Source organism: Coregonus lavaretus (assembly GCF_964263955.1).
Source record: "Coregonus lavaretus genome assembly, chromosome: 28".
NCBI classification, from domain to species: domain Eukaryota; kingdom Metazoa; phylum Chordata; class Actinopteri; order Salmoniformes; family Salmonidae; genus Coregonus; species Coregonus lavaretus.
The window spans coordinates 18,845,827-18,870,471 of record NC_140015.1 but is presented as its reverse complement, the minus strand read 5'-3'; the positions used below and the strand labels follow the sequence as shown (position 1 = coordinate 18,870,471).

The following is a 24,645-nucleotide window of genomic DNA, read 5'->3' as shown; positions in this document are numbered from 1 at the left end:
TTTGAGCAGCTGAGAAATAAATATAAGAACACTTATTTCACTACATGCATCAACCACTGTTTGAGGAGCATGCTCTCGCTGCGCAACAGGTGATATTCCACCCAAACTCTATGCCATGGGCTCTCCGACCTTGCTCGTGCAGCTACCCAGTGCTTATATTTGGGAAACCAAGTGAAATCTGGTCGGGAACATCCATAGAGAAAGGAGGAGATGGAAACGCATGGTGGTGAGATATTCTGTATGGCTAAAGGTATTACTAGGCTATTCAAAATCGCCCTGCACAATCAATGAACCATCTGTGTCGCCTAGGGCTATTCGTTCTCTCCCAGACTCGTGGATAGACATTTTGGAGCATATAATAAATTAACTAGTCCATCTAGTATGCATAGAAATACAGTCCACACAAAGCCGATTACTCAAATTTGTTTAATTTGAGAGTATACGCTAGACCAATTATGTACCAAAGACATCTTAAAATCAGTTTTGTTTTATGTTTTTCTGACATGAGTAATATGCAGTAGGCTATGTGTTGTAATTTATAATGAATCAGAAAAATGTATCAATAGCTAGGTTTCCATCCAATTGGTGACAGATTTTCATGTGAATATTCTAAAATCTGCATAAAAACAATTACGCACAAGTTAAATGGGTTTCAATCACATTTTCAACGCTACTGATGGTTTTCCTCACAAAATAAATGTGTGTTATATAGAGAGTGTGCCCACTGGTATTGGCACGTGTGCTCTAGCCAACAGCTCCCAGATACAGTGCGGGTATAGCCTACATGATGAGAATATTATGGACAAAAGAGTGAGTTAAGCATTGATGATCATGTCACCAGAATAAGACTCTCGATATTTATTGGAAAAGATCATCAAGCACATTCACCACCCTATGAAGTTCATCATAACTTACTTCATCTGTAGCCTAATAAACATCTTGCTTCCCGACGAGTCGTAGTAGGAGGACTACACAATATGTCATCACGTGACTCCAAGTTTACTTCCATATGATGGTTATTATAGCAATATTTGCGCATAAAAGCTTTTCTACCGTCATTTCTCGCAAAAAGATCACCTTCTGTAGCGTATTTTGTTTTGTTCGACATTTGAAAAGTTTAAAGAAAAATGTTCTGTTTCCATCAGGCCTGTCATAAAAAAAAATTATCCGACATGTACTTTACTCGCATAAAAAGGTTGGATGGAAACCTGGTTTATGCCTTCATTCCCCCAAAATATACATTCTTAGCTATCATTTGACACCCAATTTGATGTGCTCCTATGAACTTCACATGTTGGTGCTTATGGATCCTTTTCGATGGAAATGCCCCTAGCTATCTGACCATTCAGAATCATAACGCATGCCTTCCGGCCACATCGATACACATGCATCATTTGTGACGTTGTCAGCCACCCCGTCTATAGATGAAAACATATCAGACCATTATGCCTGCACACAGATACACAGTGAACCAGTACCGTGTTCAGGAACTGCAGTTCGTTTCTCAGACAGCTGATCTCCTTGTGCAAGTACTGCACCTCATTCTCCTTCACCCTGAGAAGAACCTGTGTCAAAACAAAATATAATATTATTACAAGCTAACAAGAGCCATCAACGCAACATCTAAGGCACTGAGCAGACTAAGAGCAACTGTCCCTAAAAATGTATAATTTAGAAAACAGACCATGTGGCATCTACAGGAGCCAGAAACATGTTTTCTGTCAAAATTGACTACAAAGTGTAAAAAGGATAATTTTGGTAATAAGTCAGTCTCGTCCAAAACTGAGTTTTGTGAGACTTGTTGTTGTGACTGCATCACAACATTACATTTTACATTTTAGTCATTTAGCAGACGCGCTTATCCAGAGCGACTTACAGTTAGTGAGTGCATAATTATGATTATGATTTTTTCTCCCATACTGGCCCCCCGTGGGAATCGAACCCACAACCCTGGCGTTGCAAACGCCACGCTCTACCAACTGAGCTACATGGGACTTAAATGAAGGTTGGGTTTGTTTCAATCCTGCCCACATCTGGCAACACACAAGTAATCATCAATTCGGAGTACAGCTGCACGTGACCCAATCGTAATGCCTGTGGTAACTTTGGGTTGACTTTGGATATCCTATGGGGCTAGTTAAGGACCATCGTTAAATTACACAATGTACATGGGACAATATGTACAATTCCAATAGCTCCAAATTTCAATGACTTAACCTCCAACTATAAATTGCAGAAATTCAACTAGCCCCGGAGATAGGCTATCCAAAGTCAAACCAACTTTGCCACGGTCGCACAAAAGCCGGCTGAAGCTAAATGGCAAAATAAATAACTCTTCCCACATGCGAACACACACGAACACGAGACACCCACATCAAACCAACGCACGGTTGAATTCAGTCATGGCCGCTAGCATTTCTTAATGAACCAAATCTAAAAAACGAGGCCACACCAGGAAGTGCAGTCACCATTTAACTTGTGCTCTGGATAAGAGCGTCTGCTAAATGACTAAAATGTAATGTAATGTGTATTAAAAACACCTCTGGCGTCTCCATGGGGCACAGCATCCAGCAGGGGGCAGTGTTCCAATGTGCAGTGAAGTCAAATGATGCACCCGTCAAAAGTTTGGACACCTACTCATTCAAGGATTTTTATTTATTTTTACTATTTTCTACATTGTAGAATAATGGTGAACACATCAAAACTATGAAATAACACATATGGAATGATGTAGTAACCAAAAAAAAGTGTTAAACAAATCCAGATTTTTTATATATTTGAGATTCTTCAAAATAGCCACCCTTTGCCTTGATGACCGCTTTGCACACTCTTGGCATTCGCTCAACCAGCTTCACCTGGAATGCTTTTCCAACAGTCTTGAAGGAGTTCCCACATATGCTGAGCACTTGTTGCCGGATTTTCCTTCACTCTGCCGTCCGACTCATCCCAAACCATCTCAATTGGGTTGAGGTCGGGGGATTGTGGAGGCCAGGTCATCTGATGCAGCACTCCATCCCTCTCCTTCTTGGTAAAATAGCACTTAAAAAGCCTGGAGGTGTGTTTTGGGTCATTGTCCTGTTGAAAAACAAATGATAGTCCCACTAAGCCCAAACCAGATGGGATGGCGTATCGCTGCAGAATGCTGTGGTAGCCATGCTGGTTAAGTGTGCCTTGAATTCTAAATAAATCACACAGTGTCACCAGCAAAGCACCCCCACACCATAACACCTCCTCCACATGTTTTACAGTGGGAACTACACATGCAGAGATCACCCGCTCACCCACACCGCGTCTCACAAAGACACGGCGGTTGGAACCAAAAATCTCCAATTTGGACTCCAGACCGAAAGGACAGGTTTCCACCGGTCTAATGTCCATTGCTCGTGTTTCTTGGCCCAAGCAGGTCTCTTCTTCTTATTGGTGTCTTTTAGTAGTGGTTTCTTTGCAGCAATTCGACCATGAAGGCCTGATTCACACAGTCCCCTCTGAACAGTTGATGTTGCGATGTGTCTGTTACTTGAACTCTGAAGCATTTATTTGAGCTGCAATTTCTGAGGCTGGTAACTCTAATGAACTTATGCAGCAGAGGTAACTCTGCACCTGAAGAAACGTTCAAAGTTCTTGAAATTTTCTGCATTGACTGACCTTCATGTCTTAAAATAATGATGGACTGTCATTTCTCTTTGCTTATTTGAGCTGTTCTTGCCATAATATGGACTTGGTCTTTTACCAAATAGGGTTAGGGTTACCACCCCCCCACCACATTGTCACAACACAACTGATTGGCTCAAACGCATTAAGAAGGAAAGACATTTCACAAATTAACTTTTAAAAAAGGCACACCTGTTAATTGAAATGCATTCCAGGTGACCACCTCATGAAGCTGGTTGAGAGAATGCCAAGAGTGTGCAAAGCTGTCATCAAGGCAAAGGGTGGTTATCTCAAATAGAAAATGTATTTTGATGTAACCCTTTTTTGGTTACTACATGATTCCATGTGTGTTATTTCATAGTTTTGATGTCTTCACTATTATTCTACAATGTAAAACATAGTAAAAATAAAGAAAAACCCTTGAATGAGTAGGTGTCAAAAATGTTGACTGGTAGTGTATGTAAAAGTTCACAACATATTTACATCGTACCACACACGTCCTTCAAGTCACTGCCCTACATAGTAACCAACTGCACGCTGCCTTTCATAATCCCTTCCCTTTCTATTCAAAAATGAGACAAGTGCCCCCATGTCATTGTTGTATGTAGAGGCGCTTGTTATTGTTGAGGGGCTCTACAACTTATCTCCTCCCCTCCTCCTCCTGACCCACCTCCAGCTCACAGGACGGCCTGTCCTGGTTGTCATGGGAAACGCCCTCCGACCCCTGGCCCGTGACAATGGAGCGCATGAGGCTGATCTCCTCCATCAAACGGGCCTGTAGGTCCTGAAAAGAGAAAACATTGACAGTATTGAGCATACTGACAAACTGCTGAATGTGTCATATAGACACATACATTGCTTGTCTATAACAAAAGTGTTAGGGTAGAGTAGGCTAAATGCACAGGACCCAAACAGCTGATAACAAAGACCTCCAGACTCCTGGCTCACCTGGTTCTCTTTCCTCAGCTGCTCCAGCTCGCTCTCCTTGCGAGTGATGTCTTTCTCCCTCTCCCCGTTGCTCTGCTCAGCCCTGTTCAGCTCCAGACACTTTTGGGAGTACCTCTCAGACAGGCTGGACAGCTCCCTCTGCAGGGCCTGGGTCTCTACCCTGAGGGGACGAGAGAGGATACACAAACATTTAATATATATATAAAATGTAAATTATAGTAAATACTATATTATGCCTAAGATTAAAAGCAAAACTGGAGAGACACTACTGGTATTCTGTAGAAAACTTGACACTCTGCACTGGCTGTGCACAGTCAAAACAGTGGCAGCCATGTTGTGTATACATGGCAGACCATTTCATGAATAACATGCAGTCTTTCAAAAAATCTAACCTTGAAAACTGTTGTGAGAGTGGGTGTGCTTTGTTCTGAGTAATTCTGGTTTCACAAGACATTCGTGGTACAACAGTGGTTTAGATGGAAACCTCTGCCCACACCCATTAACCACAAATGCAAAAAGAAAATCATAAACACACACACACATAAAAGTACTGTTCATTACCATGGTATGCACAACACATCCCTTAACTTTTTCCACATTGTTGTGTTACAGCCTGAATTTGAAATGGATTACATTGTGTCACTGGCCTACACACAATACCCCATTACAGTGAGGGAAAAAAGTATTTGATCCCCTGCTGATTTTGTAAATTTGCCTACTGACAAAGAAATGATCAGTCTATAATTTTAATGGTAGGTTTATTTGAACAGTGAGAGACAGAATAACAACAACAAAAAACCAGAAAAACGCATGTCAAAAATGTTATAAATTGATTTGCATTTTAATGAGGGAAATAAGTATTTGACCCCTCTGCAAAACATGACTTAGTACTTGGTGGCAAAACCCTTGTTGGCAATCACAGAGGTCAGACGTTTCTTGTAGTTGGCCACCAGGTTTGAACACATCTCAGGAGGGATTTTGTTCCACTCCTCTTTGCAGAACTTCTCCAAGTCATTAAGGTTTCGAGGCTGACGTTTGGCAACTCAAACCTTCAGCTCCCTCCACAGATTTTCTATGGGATTAAGGTCTGGAGACTGGCTAGGCCACTCCAGGACCTTAATGTGCTTCTTCTTGAGCCACTCCTTTGTTGCCTTGGCCGTGTGTTTTGGGTCATTGTCATGCTGGAATACCCATCCACGACCAATTTTCAATGCCCTGGCTGAGGGAAGGAGGTTCTCACCCAAGATTTGACGGTACATGGCCCCGTCCATCGTCCCTTTGATGCGGTGAAGTTGTCCTGTCCCCTTAGCAGAAAAACACCCCCAAAGCATAATGTTTCCACCTCCATGTTTGACAGTGGGGATGGTGTTCTTGGGGTCATAGGCAGCATTCCTCCTCCTCCAAACACGGCGAGTTGAGTTGATGCCAAAGAGCTCGATTTTGGTCTCATCTGACCACAACACTTTCATACAGTTCTCCTCTGAATCATTCAGATGTTCATTGGCAAACTTCAGACGGGCATGTATATGTGCATTCTTGAGCAGGGGGACCTTGCGGGTGCTGCAGGATTTCAGTCCTTCACGGCATAGTGTGTTACCAATTGTTTTCTTGGTGACTATGGTCCCAGCTGCCTTGAGATCATTGACAAGATCCTCCCGTGTAGTTCTGGGCTGATTCCTCACCGTTCTCATGATCATTGCAACTCCACGAGGTGAGAACTTGCATGGAGGCCAAGGCCGAGGGAGATTGACAGTTCTTTTGTGTTTCTTCCATTTGCGAATAATCGCACCAACTGTTGTCACCTTCTCACCAAGCTGCTTGGCGATGGTCTTGTAGCCCATTCCAGCCTTGTGTAGGTCTACAATCTTGTCCCTGGAGAGCTCTTTGGTCTTGGCCATGGTGGAGAGTTTGGAATCTGATTGATTGATTGCTTCTGTGGACAGGTTTCTTTTATACAGGTAACAAACTGAGATTAGGAGCACTCCCTTTAAGAGTTTGCTCCTAATCTCAGCTCGTTACCAGTATAAAAGACACCTGGGAGCCAGAAATCTTTCTGATTGAGAGGGGGTCAAATACTTATTTCCCTCATTAAAATGCAAATCAATTTATAACATTTTTGACATGCGTTTTTCAGGATTTTTTTTTCTTTCTTCTCTCTCACTGTTCAAATAAACCTACCATTAAAATTATAGACTGATCATTTCTTTGTCAGTGGGCAAACGTACAAAATCAGCAGGGGATCAAATACTTTTTTCCCCTCACTGTATGTCAAAGTAGAATTCTAAAAATGTAATGTTTTTACAAATTAATAAAAAATGAAATGCTGAAATGTCTTGAGTCAGTAAGTATTCAGCCCCTTTGTTATGGCATGCCTAAATGCGTTCAGGTGTAAAAATGTGCTTAACAAGTCACATAATAAGTTTAATGGACTCATGGACTGTGCAATAATAGTGTTTTACATGATTTTTGAATGACTACCTCATCTCTGTACCCCAACACATACAGATAATTGTAAGGTCCCTCAGCTGAGCAGTGAATTTCAAACACAGATTCAACCACAAAGACCAGGGAGGTTTTCCAACGCCTCGTAAAGAAGGGCACCTATTGGTAGATGGGTAGAAAAAATAGAAAAAAGCAGACATTGAATAGCCCTTTGAGCATGGTGAAGTTATTAATTACAATTTGGATGGTGTATCAATACACCCGGTCACTACAAAAGATACAGGCGTCCTTCCTAACTCAGTTGCCGGAGAGGAAGGAAACCACTCAGAGATTTCACCATAAGGCCAATGGTGACTTTAAAACAGTTAAAGAGTTTATTGGCTGTGATAGGAGAAAACTGAGGATGGATCAACATTGTAGAGGATGAATCAACATTGTAGTTACTCCACAATACTAATCTAAATGACAGAATGAAAAGGAAGCCTGTACAGAATAAAAATATTCCAAAACATGCATCCCGTTTGCAATAAGGCACTAACGTAAAACTGCAACAACAAAAAAAATGGCAAAGAAACTAACTTTATGTCCTGAATACAAAGCGTTATGTTTGGGGCAAATCCAACTCAACACATCACTAAGTACCACTTCATATTTTCAAGCATGGTGGTGGCTGCATCATGTTATGGGTATGCTTGTCATCGGCAAGGACTAGGGAGTTTTTTTTAGGATAAAAATTAATGGAATAGAGCTAAGCACAGGCAAAATCCTAGAGAAAAAGCTGGTTCAGTCTGCTTTCAAACAGACACTGGGAGACAAATTCAACTTTCAGCAGGACAATAACCTAAAACACAAGGCCAAATGTACACTGGAGTTGCTTACCAAGACGACATTGAATGTTCCTGAGTGGCCAAGTTACAGTTGACTTAAAAATCAGCTTGAAAATCTATGGCAAGACTTGAAAATGGCTGTCTAGCAATGATCAACAACCAACTTGACAGAGCTTGAAGAATTAAAAAAATTATAATGTACAAATATTGTACAATCCAGGTGTGCAAAGCTCTTAGAGACTTACCCAGAAAGACTCACTGCTGTAATTGCTGCCAACGGTGATTCTAACATGCATTGACTCAGGGGTGTGAATACTTATGTAAATTAGGTATTTTATAAATTTGCACATTTTCTCAAAACATGTTTTCACTTTGTCGTTATAGGGTATTGTGTGTTGAATTCTGATTGCTGACAAAAAAAAGAATACATTGAATCCATTTTGAATTCAGGCTGTAACAACAAAATGTGGAATACGTCAAGAGGTATGACTACTTTCGGAGGGCACCATACACACCCTCACTGAAGAACACATACCACACAGTTATGGTACTGCAGAGTTGGGAGGCCTAGGGAATCTAAAAGGCCTAATCCGTGACCAAATGTGCCTGCATTCCTCAAGTGCCTAACAAGAACCACAGCGGTAATGGTCTTAAAAGAGAAGAGGGGAATTGTTGTGTTGAGTCTCCATATTCAACCGCTCTGTCCCTAAACATTCTAGACCTTTACTTAAAATAATGATATAGGGTGATATGGGCAAAAGATATCACAATATTTTTCAAATTTTTGATGGTATGACGGTATTATGTTTTTCAATAACACAAGTTCTAAATATGCTTTATGAGGAGTTCATGACCCTAAGGTGGCAACAAATAAGTGATTTCAAATGGGGCGTTCTCATTCTGATTGTTCTATACTGTTCAATCCAAACTCAAATCTTTTTTTCCACCATTTTCATAAAGTTCAGCATTTCCTGCACTTCTGTTATCATTTCCACACTGCCACTGATATGGGCAAAAAGGCCTAGTTAATTGGTGAACTGTTGGAATCATAGAAATATCAAATTTTATTGGCCACATGCACCGAATACAACAGGTGCAGACATTACAGTGAAATGCTTACTTACAGCCCTTAACCAACAGTGCATTTATTTTTTAATAAAAAAGTAAAATAAAACCACAAAAAAGTGTTGAGAAAAAAAGAGCAGAAGTAAAAATAAAATAACAGTAGGGAGGCTATATACAGGGGGGTACCGGTGCAGAGTCAATGTGCTGGGGCACCGGCTAGTTGAGGTAGTTGAAGTAATATGTACATGTGGGTAGAGTTAAAGTGACTATGCATAAATAATTAACAGAGTAGCAGCAGCGTAAAAAGATGGGGTGGGGGGGCAGTGCAAATAGTCCGGGTAGCCATGATTAGCTGTTCAGGAGTCTTATGGCTTGGGGGTAGAAGCTGTTGAGAAGTATTTTGGACCTAGACTTGGCACTCCGGTACCGCTTGCTGTGCGGTAGCAGAGAGAACAGTCTATGATTAGGGTGGCTGGAGTCTTTGACAATTTTTGAGGGCCTTCCTCTGACACCGCCTGGTATAGAGGTCCTGGATGGCAGGAAGCTTGGTCCCAGTGATGTACTGGGCCGTACGCACTACCCTCTGTAGTGCCTTGCAGTCAGAGGCCGAGCAGCTGCCATACCAGGCGGTGATGCAACCAGTCAGGATGCTCTCGATGGTGCAGCTGTATAATTTTTTGAGGATCTGAGGACCCATGCCAAATCTTTTCAGTCTCCTGAGGGGGAATAGGCTTTGTCGTGCCCTCTTCGCGACTGTCTTGGTTTGTTTGGACCATGATAGTTCGTTGGTGATGTGGACAACAAGGAACTTGAAGCTCTCAACCTGTTCCACTACAGCCCCGTCGATGAGAATGGGGGTGTGCTCAGTCCTCTTTTCTTTCCTGTAGTCCACAATCATCACCTTTGTCTTGGTCACGTTGAGGGAGAGGTTTTTATCCTGGCACCACACGGCCAGGTCTCTGACCTCCCTATAGGCTGTCTCATCGTTGTCAGTGATCAGGCCTACCACTGTCGTGTCGTCGGCAAACTTAATGATGGTGTTGGAATCGTGCCTGGCCATGCAGTCATGGGTGAACAGGGAGTACAGGAGGGGACTGAGCACGCACCCCTGAGGGGCCACCGTGTTGAGGATCAGTGTGGCAGATGTGTTGTTACCTACCCTTACCACCTGGGGGTGGCCCATCAGGAAGTCCAGGATCCAGTTGCAGAGGGAGGTGTTTAGTCACAGGATCCTTAGCTTAGTGATGAGCTTTGAGGGCACTATGGTGTTGAATGCTGAGCTGTAGTCAATGAATAGCATTCTCATGTAGGTGTTCCTCTTGTCCAGGTGGGAAAGGGCAGTGTGGAGTGCAATAGAGATTGCATCATCTGTGGATCTGTTGGGGCGGTATGCAAATTGGAGTGGGTCTAGGGTTTCTGGGATAATGGTGTTGATGTGAGCCATGACCAGCCTTTCAAAGCACTTCATGGCTACAGACGTCAGTGCTACGGGTCGGTAGTCATTTAGGCAGGTTATCTTGGTGTCCTTGGGCACAGGGACTATGGTGGTCTGCTTGAAACATGTTGGTATTACAGACTCAGTCAGGGACATGTTGAAAATGTCAGTGAAGACACTTGCCAGTTGGTCAGCACATGCTCGGACTACACGTCCTGGTAATCCGTCTGGCCCTGCGGCCTTGTGAATGTTGACCTGCTTAAAAGTCTTACTCACTTACTCTACGGAGAGCGTGATCACATAGTCATCCGGAACAGCTGGTGCTCTCATGCATGCTTCAGTGTTGCTTGCCTCGAAGCGAGCATAGAAGTGGCTTAGCTCATCTGGAAGTCTTGTGTCACTGGGCAGCTCGCGGCTGTGCTTCCCTTTGTAGTCTGTAATAGTTTTCAAGCCCTGCCACATCCGACGAGCGTCACAGCCGGTGTAGTACGATTCAATCTTAGTCCTGTATTGACTCTTCCCCTGTTTGATGGTTCGTCAAACAGAAAATAGAATAGAAAATAGAATGACTATTCTAATTCTATAGTTGGAATATAGTGGGCAGCACCTTGTATACATTGTTGTTTGACATGACAACGAATGAATAAGCCAGGGAGGAATTATTGACAGGGTAGGAACCTAAATTGTTGGTCAGTGTTTCCAGGGGACCCTAATTAGATGTTTTCTTACCTCATGTAGGTAGGTAGCTAGCTACATATTTATGCTTCGCCTATTCCGCTCTGATTTAGAACAGTGGTTCCCAACCAGGGGTACTTGGCCTATCCACAGGGGGTACTTGAAAAGACTCATGAGACCATAGGCAGAGATGGGTAGTATTTCTGTTGCATGTATTTGAAATACGTATTTTAATTACTGTCAGTATTTTGTCATTTGAATTGAACTAGGCTGAACTATACTCCAATGTATTTAGTATTTTCAAAATACTGTCATTTGCAAACTACTATTCTATACCATTTGTTTTATAGCGGATCACATTGTGGGCCCTCTTTCACCCTGCATTGGTATCAGAAGTCTGATAGCACTATAGTGTGATAAGTGTCTACTAAATGAACTAAATATAAAATTATATAAAAATTAACAATAGCAAAGGATGCCAAGTATTATTCTAATGAGCTCCACCACGAAACAAGGCCAATAATAATACCACCCAGTGTGCTTTGCAATTCATTTTGGTATGTTTATTTTCACATATACAGTACCAGTCAAATGTTTGGACACCTACTCATTCAAGGGTTTTTCTTTATTTTTACTATTTTCTACATTGTAGAATAATAGTGAAGACAACACTATGAAATAACAGATATGGAATCATGTAGTAACCAAAAAAAGTGTTAAACAAATCTAAATACACTGCTCAAAAAAATAAAGGGAACACTTAAACAACACATCCTAGATCTGAATGAATGAAATAATCTTATTAAATACTTTTTCTTTACATAGTTGAATGTGCTGACAACAAAATCACACAAAAATTAATCAATGGAAATCAAATGTATCAACCCATGGAGGTCTGGATTTGGAGTCACCCTCAAAATTAAAGTGGAAAACCACACTACAGGCTGATCCAACTTTGATGTAAATGTCCTTAAAACAAGTCAAAATGAGGCTCAGTAGTGTGTGTGGCCTCCACGTGCCTGTATGACCTCCCTACAACGCCTGGGTATGCTCCTGATGAGGTGGCGGATGGTCTCCTGAGGGATCTCCTCCCAGACCTGGACTAAAGCATCCGCCAACTCCTGGACAGTCTGTGGTGCAACGTGGCGTTGGTGGATGGAGCGAGACATGATGTCCCAGATGTGCTCAATTGGATTCAGGTCTGGGGAACGGGCGGGCCGGTCCATAGCATCAATTCCTTCCTCTTGCAGGAACTGCTGACACACTCCAGCCACATGAGGTCTAGCATTGTCTTGCATTAGGAGGAACCCAGGGCCAACCGTACCAGCATATGGTCTCACAAGGGGTCTAAGGATCTCATCTCGGTACCTAATGGCAGTCAGGCTACCTCTGGCGAGCACATGGAGGGCTGTGTTCTGCCCCCCAAAGAAATGCCATCCCACACCATGACTGACCCACCGCCAAACCGGTCATGCTGGAGGATGTTGCAGGCAGCAGAACGTTCTCCACGGCGTCTCCAGACTCTGTCACGTCTGTCACATGTGCTCAGTGTGAACCTGCTTTCATCTGTGAAGAGCACAGGGCGCCAGTGGCGAATTGCCAATCTTGGTGTTCTCTGGCAAATGCCAAACGTCCTGCACGGTGTTGGGCTGTAAGCACAACCCCCACCTGTGGACGTCGGGCCCTCATACCACCCTCATGGAGTCTGTTTCTGACCGTTTGAGCAGACACATGCACATTTGTGGCCTGCTGGAGGTCATTTTGCAGGGCTCTGGCAGTGCTCCTCCTGCTCCTCCTTGCACAAAGGCGGAGGTAGCGGTCCTGCTGCTGGGTTGTTGCCCTCCTACGGCCTCCTCCACGTCTCCTGATGTACTGGCCTGTCTCCTGGTAGCGCCTCCATGCTCTGGACACTACGCTGACAGACACAGCAAACCTTCTTGCCACAGCTCGCATTGATGTGCCATCCAGGATGAGCTGCACTACCTGAGCCACTTGTGTGGGTTGTAGACTCCGTCTCATGCTACCACTAGAGTGAAAGCACCGCCAGCATTCAAAAGTGACCAAAACATCAGCCAGGAAGCATAGGAACTGAGAAGTGGTCGTGGTCACCACCTGCAGAACCACTTCTTTATTGGGGGTGTCTTGCTAATTGCCTATAATTTCCACCTGTTGTCTATTCCATTTGCACAACAGCATGTGACATTTATTGTCAATCAGTGTTGCTTCCTAAGTGGACAGTTTGATTTCACAGAAGTGTGATTGACTTGGAGTTACATTGTGTTGTGTAAGTGTTCCCTTTATTTTTTTGAGCAGTGTATATTTTCTATTTGATATTCTTCAAATAGCCACCCTTTGCCTTGACAGCTTTGCACACTTGGCATTCTCTCAACCAGCTTCATGAGGTAGTCACCTGGAATGCATTTCAATTAACAGGTGTGCCTTGTTAAAAGTTCATTTGTGGAATTTCTTTCCTTCTTAATGCGTTTGAGCCAATCACTTGTCACAACACAAGGTAGGGGGGGTATACAGAAGATAGCCCTATTTGGTAAAAGACCAAGTCCATATTATGGCAAGAACAGCTCAAATAAGCAAAGAGAAACTACAGTCCATCATTACTTTAAGACATGAAGGACAGTCAATACGGAACATTAAGAACTTTGAAAGTTTCTTCAAGTGCAGTCGCAAAAACCATCAAGCGCTATGATGCAACTGGCTCTCATGAGGACCGCCACAGGAAGGGAAGACCCAAAGTTACCTCTGCTGCAGAGGATAAGTTCATTAGAGTTATCAGCCTCAGAAATTGCAGCCCAAATAAATGCTTCAGAGTTCAAGTAACAGACACATCTCAACATCAACTGTTCAGAGGGGACTGTGTGAATCAGGCCTTCATGGTCAAATTGTTGCAAAGAAACACCTACTAAAAGGACACCAATAAGAAGAAGAGACTTGCTTGGGCCAAGAAACACGAGCAATGGACATTAGACTGGAGGAAATGAGTCCTTTGGTCTGGAGTCCAAATTGGGGATTTTTGGTTCCAACCGCTGTGTCTTTGTGAGACGCGGTGTGGGTGAACAGATGATCTCTGCATGTGTATTTCCCACCGTAAAGCATGGAGGTGGTGTTATGGTGTGGGGGTGCTTTGCTGGTGACACGGTCTGTGATTTATTTAGAATTCAAGGCACACTTAACCAGCATGGCTACCACAGCATTCTGCAGCGATACGCCATCCCATCTGGTTTGGGCTTAGTGGGATAATTTTTTTTCAACAGAACAATGACCGAAAACACATCTCCAGGCTGTGTAAGGGCTATTTTACCAAGAAGGAGAGTGATGAGTGCTGCATCAGATGACCTGGCCTCCACAATCCCCTGACCTCAACCCAATTGAGATGGTTTGGGATGAGTTGGACCGCATAGTGAAGGAAAATCAGCCAACAAGTGCTCAGCATATGTGGCAACTCCTTCAAGACTGTTGGAAAAGCATTCCAGGTGAAGCTGGTTGAGAGAATGCCAAGAGTGTGCAAAGCTGTCATTAAGGCAAAGGGTGGCTATTTGAAGAATCTCAAATATAAAATAAAATTTATATTTTGATTTGTTTAACACCTTTTTGTTTACTAAATGATTCCATATGTGTTATTTCATAGTTTTGATATCTTCACTATTATTCTACAATGTAATTTAAAAAAAAAAAAAAAAAAAAACCTTGATTGAGTAGGTGTGTCCAACCTTTTGACTGGTAGTGTACATTTTGGTCATTTAGCAGACAGTGACTTGCTCAACTAGGTAGATAAATAACATCAGTCATGGCAAGTAAAAAAATGTTGTAACCCTTACTGAGAATGTTGTTGCTGTTCGGGCCAGCGACTTGCAAATTTATTTTTGTATTTTAAAATACATGTATTTTAATTAAAGACATTACAGTATTTTGTAGTTTATATTGATACATTGATCTTTATGGTATTTTGTATCTGTAGGTCGTACATTTTTGCCCATCCCTGACCATAGGCTTACTGGTAAAATGCACATGACGGGATACTTCAGGCAGAGCAAAATTCAGTTAGTCGTACAGTAACCGAAAAAAGTTGTGAACCACTGATTTAGAAAATACATTTGCACAAACAACATGCTTATCTAGGCCTACACCAGCACTGGTACCAGGCTGTAAATCTAAATCAAACCACATTTTATTGCTCGCATACACGATTAGCAGATGTTAATGCGGGTGTAGCGAAATGTTTGTGTTCCTAGCTCCAACAGCGCAGTAATATCTAACAATACACACAAATCTAAAAAGTAAAATAATGGAATTAAAGAAATATAGAAATATTAGGACAAGTAATGTAGGAGTCCGGAGCATATACAGTGCGTTTGGAAAGTATTCAGACCCCTTGACTTTTCACATTTTGTTACGTTACATCCTTATTCCAAAACGGATGAAATTATGTTTTCCCCTCAATCTACACACAATACCCCATAATGACAAAGCAAAAACAGGTTTTTAGAATTTTTTTCTAATTTATATATATTTTTAAAACGGAAATATGACATTTACATAAGTATTCAGACGCTTAACTCATTACTTTGTTAAAGCACCTTTGGCAGTGATAACAGCCTCGAGTCTTCTTGGGTATGATGCTACAAGCTTGGCACACCTGTATTTGGGGTGTTTCTCCCATTCTTCTCTACAGATCCTCTCAAGCTCTGTCAGGTTGGATGGGGAGCGTCGCCGCACAGCTATTTTCAGGTCTCTCCAGAGATGTTAGATCGGGTTCAATTCCGGGCTCTGGCTGGGCCACTCAAGGACATTCAGAGACTTGTCCCGAAGCCACTCCTGCGTTGTCTTGGCTGTGTGCTTAGGGTCATTGTCCTGTTGGAAGGTGAACCGTCACCCAAGTCTAAGGTCCTGAGCGCTCTGGAGCAGGTTTTCATCCTGGATCTCGGTACTTTGCTTCCTTCATCTTTCCCTCGATCCTGACTAGTCTCACAGTCCCTGCCGCTGAAAAACATCCCCATAGCATGATGCTGCCACCACCATTCTTCACCGTAGGGATGGTGCCAGGTTTCCTCCAGACGTGACGCTTGGCATTCATGCCAACGAGTTCAATCTTGGTTTCATCGGACCAGAGAATCTTGTTTCTAAAGGTCTGAGAGTCCTCCTTTAGGTGCCTTTTGTCAATGTTATTCTCAGAGGCAACCCGGAATGTCCCAGTCCACGTGATCAAAAGTCTTTAAGCATGGATTCCGATTGGTCAGACCAGCGTTGAATAGACCTTAGCACGGGTACTTCCTGTTTTAGTTTCTGCCTATAGGAAGGGAGGAGCAAAACGCAGTCGTGATCTGATTTGCCGAAGGGAGGTCGGGGGAGGGCCTTGTAGCCATCCCGGAAGCTAGAGTAACAATGGTCGAGAGTTTTTAAAGCGCAAGTACTGCAGGCAATGTGTTGATAGAACTTCGGTAGCATTTTCCTCAGATTTGCTTTATTAAAGTCCACAGCTATAATAAAAGCGGCCTCAGGATATGCGGTTTCCAGTTTGTACAAGGTCCAGTGTAGTTCTCTGCTACCGCACGGTCCAAAAGGCTTCTTAACAGCTTCTACCCTCAAGCCATAAGAATACTGAACAGCTAATCATGGCTACCCGGACTATTTGCACTGCCCCCCCACCCCACCCCACCCCCCTCTTTTACACTGCTGCTACTCTGTTTATTATTTATGCATAGTCACTTTAACTCTACCCACATGTACATATTACTTCAACTACCTCGACTAGCCGGTGCCCCCACACATTGACTCTGTACCGGTACCCCCCTGTATATAGCCTCCCTACTGTTATTTTATTGCTGCTCTTTAGTTATTTGCTTAACAAAACTGAATTGTTGGTTAAGGGCTTGTAAGTAAGCATTTCACTGTAATGTCTACGCCTGTTGTATTCGGCACATGTTGCAAATACCATTTTATTTTAATTTCTTGAGAGCTGTCGTGGTATCGGCTTGAGGGGGAATACACACAGCTGTGACTATAACCAAATAAAATTTGATAGGGAGGTAATGTGGTCGGCATTTGATTGTGAAGTATTCTAGGTCGGGTGAACAAAAGGACTTGAGTTCCTGTACATTGCCACAATCACACCATGAGTAATTCATCATGAAACATACACCACCGCCTTTCTTCCTATCTGCACAATGTATTGATAACCCAGCTGCCTGTATGGACGGGGACAGTATATCCGGGGAGAGCCATGATTCCGTGAAACAGACTGTTACAGTCCCTGATGTCTCTCTGGAAGGAGATCCTCGCCCTGAGCTCATCTACTTTGTTGTCCAGGGACTGAACATTAGCGAGTAATATACTCGGAAGCGGTGGATGGTGTGCACGCCTCCTGAGTTGGTCTAAAAGTCCACTCCGAATAGCTCTTCTCCGCTGGCGGCGTTGGTGTGCACACCTCTCTGATATCCAAAAGTTCTTTCCGGCTGTATGTAATAATGCAAAGAACGTTCTGGGCTAATAACGTGATAAATAATTCTCTCTTTTTTTTAAAGAATACTGCAAAGTTTCTTAGGAGCCTGAAACAAGGGGGCCATGTCTATCGGTGCCATCTTGCGTATTAGCTAGCTACGTTTGCTCTGACTCTTAGTACATTTAACCAGCTAGCTAGCTAACTAGAATTAGCAGCTAACAATTTATTTGAGCAACAACTTGCTAAGAAAATACAAAATAGCAGACAGTAGTTTGCAGACAGTAAGACACACAAACGAATAGTGGAAAGCAACATCGTTGTCACCAACATCTTGTTGCATCTATCTGACCATGCAGACTGCAAAGTGAACGGCAAGAAAGTGCTTGTGACTCCATGGTCAAGCAATTGCTCTCTCCTTGAGTGACAGGGGGCAGGGCTTGGTATGGGAAGCGGCATGCAGCAGGAAGAGAGGGAGAAGGACTGAAGTAGCAAACTGAGTAAACTATAAAAACGGATATTACACACAGAGTTGCTTATCACATTTAACAAACCGAATATTGAAATACCGTTATAGAAGGTAAAGTAAAAACCCAAACCGGTCTGTGCATCAACACCAGTATATAGTCATATACAGTATACCGCCCAGCCCTAAAATGATGGCACAGAGTGTACTATGTATGTAAAGGTGTGTGCAGGCACAGGTTGTTTTGCGCACTCACTGCTGCTGTGTGCGTAGGGTCTGTGTGTTGGCACTCCCTCCACCAAGCCTCTTTGCCTTCTCCACCTCTCTCTCCAGCTCCTCCCTGTGGGCCTTCTTCAGTGTCTCCATAACTAAACCACAGAGAGGGGGGAGGATGTGATGTGATCTGATCTCAAAACAAATATACTATTACCACATGAAATGCTGTGGTGTTGACTTCTATGTTCCATTCTGACGTCACACGTTTCATAAACAACAAAAGTTCTTGAACTGGGGTGCTAATGACTTTATGTACAATTTTGACCCTTGACCCCTGACCTTGTGCTGTGTCCTGGGTCTCCTCCCGCAGCAGCCGGTCCCTGTCCCTCTCCAGCTCCCGGGTCTCGCGGGCATGCTGCTTCTGCAGCTCCTCCAGGGCCTGTTTGTGGGCCCGCTCCATGGCCTGAAGGCTGCGGCCGCACGTAGCCTCCCGACCACAGCTACCTCCCCCCACCCCATCCTTCTCCCTGCAAACGCTCCAGCTGCTGCCTCAGAGACGCCACCTGAGTGTCACAAAGGGAGAGTGGCGGTAAAGCTCACTGAGAGAAAGAGAGAGGCGGCGGGGTATGGAATTACTGGGTTGAACCAAACTGATTTGAATGCCATATTCCATGCAGTCATATCAATCCCACACATCATGCAGGTCATGTGTCTCAAGGGAAATGTTAGGGACTGTATGGACCATAGACAAAGGGACACAGTGCAACGAGTAAATTAATCTGGACCAGATTCCCCCAACCCCATGATATGATTGTATGGTCTGTACGAGTCCTAAAACTACCCCTGTGAAGACACAGTAGTCAACAGCACACTATACAATGTTATCACATGACACAGCACTCAAAGATGGAATGAGACTTTAAGCAATGTTTCCACTATCGACATCTGATAAACTCACAGTTCTAGAACCAGGGAATTGCTGTCTTACTTTATTTTTCAGGGCAAACAGGTATTGCTAACTAAGCCCCTATAACACCTTCCTCCTTGGTATTTTGAAGACTGACAGGGTCAGTATTACTGCAGAGAGCCTGATTACCATCCTGCACGCATTATAGAGCAAGCCTAGTGTTAAAGAGTTTAACTTCATCTGTAGATGAATCATCTAGATGAATAGTAAATTTGCATTTATTTATTGTGTTTGCAAATTGAAAAACATCTCCACGCACTACCTCCCTCTGCAGCGCCTCATTGGCTGGATGGCTGGACCGTGAGCCCATTGGCAGTAGTGACCTCATCTCCTTTAGTGGCAGTCGCTCAAACTCTGCCCACTTTCTCTCAATGTCCTCCTCTGCTCTTATCCTGGGATCTGAGCCTACACCCGGCCCTTTCCTCAACAGCACCTGCTCCCATGTGCTACTGGTCCCGTCTCTGTTCCTCTCCTCCTGCCATTGGGCGTGCTCCCTGCCCTGCCCCTCCCCTGCCTCTCTCTGAGTGGCTGGCAGAGGGCTAGTGGGGACGGGCACTGGTGACAGCTCGACACAGTCAAATCGGCGTCCGGTGGAGGTGGTGATTTCTGATCCAGCATCCCCGTGATGAGAAGGTGGTCGACGAGTGGAGGCCAGGGAGCGAGAGTTCTCCTTGTCACTACTGCTGTCAGGCAGTCTGGAGGAGAGGAAGGACAGGGAGAGACCAAGTCAGACAGAGAGACAGAGTGCAGATCGATAAAGTGACAGTATAATAGGGCTGTGGCGGTCATTACATTTTGTCAGCCAGTTATTGTCATGCAAAAAAACTGCCTGTCTCACGGTAATTTACCGTTACTTAACAAACACATTTAGCATCTCCAGGCCTCTATGCATATACGCCTTTCGAACATCTACATAAAAATCAATTGAATATACACCATCACAATAATCCATTATTTATTTTAGTCAGGTCTAAAGAAACATGATATGAAGAAAATGTATTTCAGAAGAACAGAATATGAGTTGGCCTACTGTATGTTATCTGGTTTTGCTCCATGCCATAGGCTGTAGGCTTGTTTATTTAGCTGACAAGATATGCTTATAAATCCTGTGCCATTATTATATATTACATTATTTTATAGTAAGAACAATATAATTTAACTTAGCTGAATGAAATAGAAAGTATATGTTTATGCATAAAAGTGATCATGTTAAACAGGTCCTATACTCTAGATTTAGAGTTATTTGGCAACTTTAGTTGTGAATGATACAAACCTTAGAATGTCTTGGAAATCAAAACATATGGGCTGCATGATGAGACTATAGGCTATTGATGATTTGAGAAAGTAGCCTCAGGCTGCACAGCCGTTCTCTCATCAAGTGAGTGTACTGTAGGCTAGACCAATTATGTACCAAAGATATCTTAAATAAATAGAAATGTATGTTTTCTGCCATGCGTAATATGCGATAGGCTATGTAATGTATAACAGCTCAATCAATTTTAATTCAAGTTTTTTTGGGGGCTTGGGCTCATATAGGCCTATGCTTAAGCTCAAATATGAGTATGGGTGATTTGAATTAATCATCTTAGAAACCACTGTCCATTTCCTTGTGTTAGGCTTTGACCCAACATCCACAATGACCATGTTTTACAGTTTCAACCTGCTGTTGAACTTCTTTCTTCAAATTGATCATCACAGTGAGGTGAGTTTTAATAGCAAGATACTGTTTTGTTAAGTGTTTGATGTGATTTTCGATAGCATTTGCATTGATGTCAGAGTGGTTAGAGGGACAATAGAGCCCTGAGCACCAGGTCATTAGGACCTTATGGTTGTTAGCAACTTGGGTACTACCAACACATGTCCAGACTGCATAAGCAGAGATTACCATGACTCAACTGTCACGTGGAATTTTACTGCGGTCATGACTGCCAGTGTGGCGGTAATACGGTCACAGCAACAGCCCGAACACTCAATATCACTACGTAAAAGAAAGCCCTGGTGATTCACTATGTAAGCAACATAACTTTACAAATGATTAATGAGACTAAGTAATCCTCGACTGCCCAAGGACATAGTAGTCCGCCTGTACACTATAAGAAAAAAATAGGACTCCTTATGTGAATTTTGTATTTGCTAGCTGGGACACAGAGCGAGGAGGAACTCACTGTGTAAGGTCTGGAGAGCTGCTGGGCCGAACACTCTTCCTCAGAACCTCAATCCAGTTCCTCCTGATCCCTGCAGTCATAGCTGACAGTGTAACAACTGCCTCCCTTGTCTGACCAACAGAGAGGAGAGAAAAGTAGAGTAAGAAATGGAAAGGGTGTGGTGAGGGAAAGAGAAGGATGGGGAGAAGATGGAGAAAGTGATCATCATTAAATACCCATCACTCATCTTCACATAATGAAGAAAAGAATTGGGACAGTGAAAAAGACACACCTGTATTTGAAATCCATAGTTCTTCTCTACATCAAACTCAGACACTTTTACACAGGACTTCAGGTCAATCTCCCCATCCAGATCATCCTTCTGTAAGACACAGTAAGGAACATACAAGTAGGGCTACAGACACATAAATAACTCACAATGTATCCCTAAGACAATTATTGCAATAGTCAAAATAACTTTAAAGCCGTTGAAAACGTACCTCCTCTGCCCCAGAGTCTCTGTAGTACCTCAGACCAGCATCGGTCAGCACAAACCAGTGCTTCTTCCACTGCAGACACACAGAAGCCACCAGTTAAACCAGCACTATTTGACCAATCCGTTGCATTAATGCACACATCCAGCTAAGTGACAGTTCCCAGCAAGACATCATTCAAATCAAGTTAACATTGAAGAACGAAACCTATGGAGTACACAGTGTTTTCAAGACATTATGACAAGTATAATAAGAGTGCATAAAGTGATGTATGGGTCATCTGAGTATTTGTACAGTCAATTCAAAATTAGTTCAAACACATAACATACAAACCTAGCACATAGATGATACAATGAGCCACAAGCTCATATGAGGACGTTTCATACTCAGTCATATCCTGCTAGAACATACCGGCTGTGCCTGCCTGGGCACACCAAGCTATTACTGGGATAACACATGGATAGTCTGCAGCTATCGCCTTACGCACAAGCTTTCTCATTAGGAGAGAGGGAAAGAGGGAGAGAGAAAGAAGGAGAGAGGAAACAAGAAACCAGAAGGGAAGAGAGCTAGAAAGAAAGAAAGAAAACAGATAAACAAGTGATAAATGACTTCTGACTAAATAAGACAAGAAAGAAAGTCATAAGAAATGCAAAAAACATGACTTTACCTCTCCATTCTCATCCAGTTTTGACATCCATCCCTTCTTGAAGTTAAGGAGGTCGGGCTACAAGGAAAGAAGAGAAAGTGTCAGGTTAACAGAACCATTTTGAAGAAGTGAGACAAACACAAAAGTAGAACAAAAGATGCCAGTGTAGAATATAGGATGTTCACAATACAAAGGACAACATTTTTCCATGTAGAATTTCAAAAGGGCAGGCATTTCATGCAGTTACAGTGCACCATGGCAAACACTTGCGTGTACATTCAAATGTGTGAGGACATGGAAGGGTGGAGGGTTTTTAAAAGTGTTCAAGGCAACAGGAAACAAAAAAGCACGCCTTAGAGTGATATGAGAGAAGACGGAAAAAATATATATTGCTAAGGTAACAGTAACATAATCAACATAGAGACATGGGGAACTAGAGCATGTAGAGAGATTTGCAGGGTCATTAAATCTACAGTGGTAATGAGACCAGGGGCATATACAGTAGCACTGTCCACATCACTAATACTGTACTATTACTGAAACAGCTTCTAGGGTTCAAACATGGATTATACATTTAAAAATCAGACTAATATGTTACTAACATTTAACTACTGCAGCCTCAACTAATACCGGAAAACCTGTGAAGTACTTTACAGAGGAGGTGATCCTGGATGAAGATTAGGAAACCTTAACCATCTACATTCCTCAGTTTGGGTCTTTATCTCCTACAACCCTCCCCCTCTACCTGACATCACTGCCTGTTCTCACTGTAACTCATAAGTTGTCACATTGTAACCACCACTGTGCTTTGTTCCAACCAAACCATTACAAGGTCTGAGGAGCATTAACAGGCAGATGTATGGTTACAGCATGAGGTAGACTTAGAACTTTTTTAATGTTTGGGGTGTTTTGACTGATGATAACAAAATGTGTAATCTTTATAACTATGAGCATATTTGTGTGTGGGTCTCAAAGCATTTAGTCTACATAAATGCTATAATATAGTTTTGAAATTAGATGCAAGAAACTAATAGTTGGCAACAACAGGAAACATCGTTGACAATCTGACACTTCAGCAAATAGCCGTTTTTCGAAGTGCCAGGATGAGGATCGCACACAGAAGCATACCCTTATTAAACACTTATTCATTTGAAGCAACAAACTATAGGTTGTTAGAATAACCATGCAATTATAGATTCCTCGAAGGCCAATTACAAATATTATAAAATGTAAGGGAACTAATAAAACAAACGATTGGGGTGAGGTGTTCGTTTGCACATTCAAACAGTCAACATATGGAGCTCAATGTTTCTCCAATTCAACTGACACTTAAGAGCTGTCAACAATTGGATAACCCTAATGCGCTTACAAATACAATACGTATACATTTTTGATTAGCACTGATACTTTGGCAATGGCATCAATTATAGCCACAGGTACGCACAAAATACATAACGTGATCTATAGAAAACAAACTATAAAACAAAGAATTACAAAGGCCACGAAACAAGAATATAGACACGCCCACTCCTCGAATAAAAATGTATCAATTTTAATCCCCAATGTTCCATGTTGCCTAGTGACTGCAGCGAACAATTAAACATTATTGCAACAATGTCTTGGAACAGGGTTCAGTAATAGGCACAAAAAGATTAGGATATGTAATTCAAGTAACGTTAGTGGTATGGAGGCACAAAAGCAAACGTACCGTCATGTTAGTAGGACCCAGGAGGCAGTTGAGAGAAAAATAAGAAAACACTTCAAATAAAAATATTGTAATAGCCTACTCGTCCAACAAGTTTATTTGGTACCAATGTGACCGGGGTAGAATTATTATTGCCTCAGTTTTCTACCTGCTGATCCGTTCGCGTAAAAACTCGTATGCATAGCGGAAGGCTATGCGAAACTAAAACAAACCCCGCCATTTCTACCCATCTTGGTCGGTGAACCGTATCTTATTGCTCAAACCTCTTTTCCATGGACTATTTCAATAGAAACTGAAGATCATAGACAACTCTTGAAAGCCACAATTTCACAACTTTCTGGACGTTTGTTACGATGTTTTTCGTTCTGCACTCTCGCCCTGTTTGCCACTTCCTGGGCGGATCTGTAAGAATCGTTTGCGCAAACAAGCTCACCAATCAAGTGATCAATATGCTACTCAGACATTTGCATATTAAAGTATAGACTGTTTGCCAAAAAAGCAACCAATGGCACC

At 42.7% G+C, this 24,645-nt stretch overlaps 1 protein-coding gene across 1 annotated transcript in view; it reads right to left on the bottom strand.

Moving 5' to 3' along the window:
• The window catches only part of LOC311103908 (TRIO and F-actin-binding protein-like), a 38,835-nt gene extending 14,341 nt beyond the window's left edge, over positions 1 to 24,494 (bottom strand). The window contains exons 1-12 of the mRNA XM_084145533.1: positions 24,136 to 24,494; positions 22,449 to 22,505; positions 21,788 to 21,856; positions 21,580 to 21,669; positions 21,309 to 21,418; positions 19,406 to 19,838; positions 18,701 to 18,739; positions 18,516 to 18,669; positions 18,217 to 18,328; positions 4,600 to 4,759; positions 4,322 to 4,435; positions 1,479 to 1,565 (exon numbers count right to left, since the gene is read on the bottom strand). Of these exons, the coding sequence (XP_084001659.1) occupies positions 1,479 to 1,565; positions 4,322 to 4,435; positions 4,600 to 4,759; positions 18,217 to 18,328; positions 18,516 to 18,669; positions 18,701 to 18,739; positions 19,406 to 19,838; positions 21,309 to 21,418; positions 21,580 to 21,669; positions 21,788 to 21,856; positions 22,449 to 22,505; positions 24,136 to 24,141 (1,431 nt within the window). The 5' untranslated portion in view covers positions 24,142 to 24,494. The remainder of the gene's footprint in view (positions 1 to 1,478; positions 1,566 to 4,321; positions 4,436 to 4,599; positions 4,760 to 18,216; positions 18,329 to 18,515; positions 18,670 to 18,700; positions 18,740 to 19,405; positions 19,839 to 21,308; positions 21,419 to 21,579; positions 21,670 to 21,787; positions 21,857 to 22,448; positions 22,506 to 24,135) is intronic.
• Positions 24,495 to 24,645: the final 151 nt, after the last annotated feature.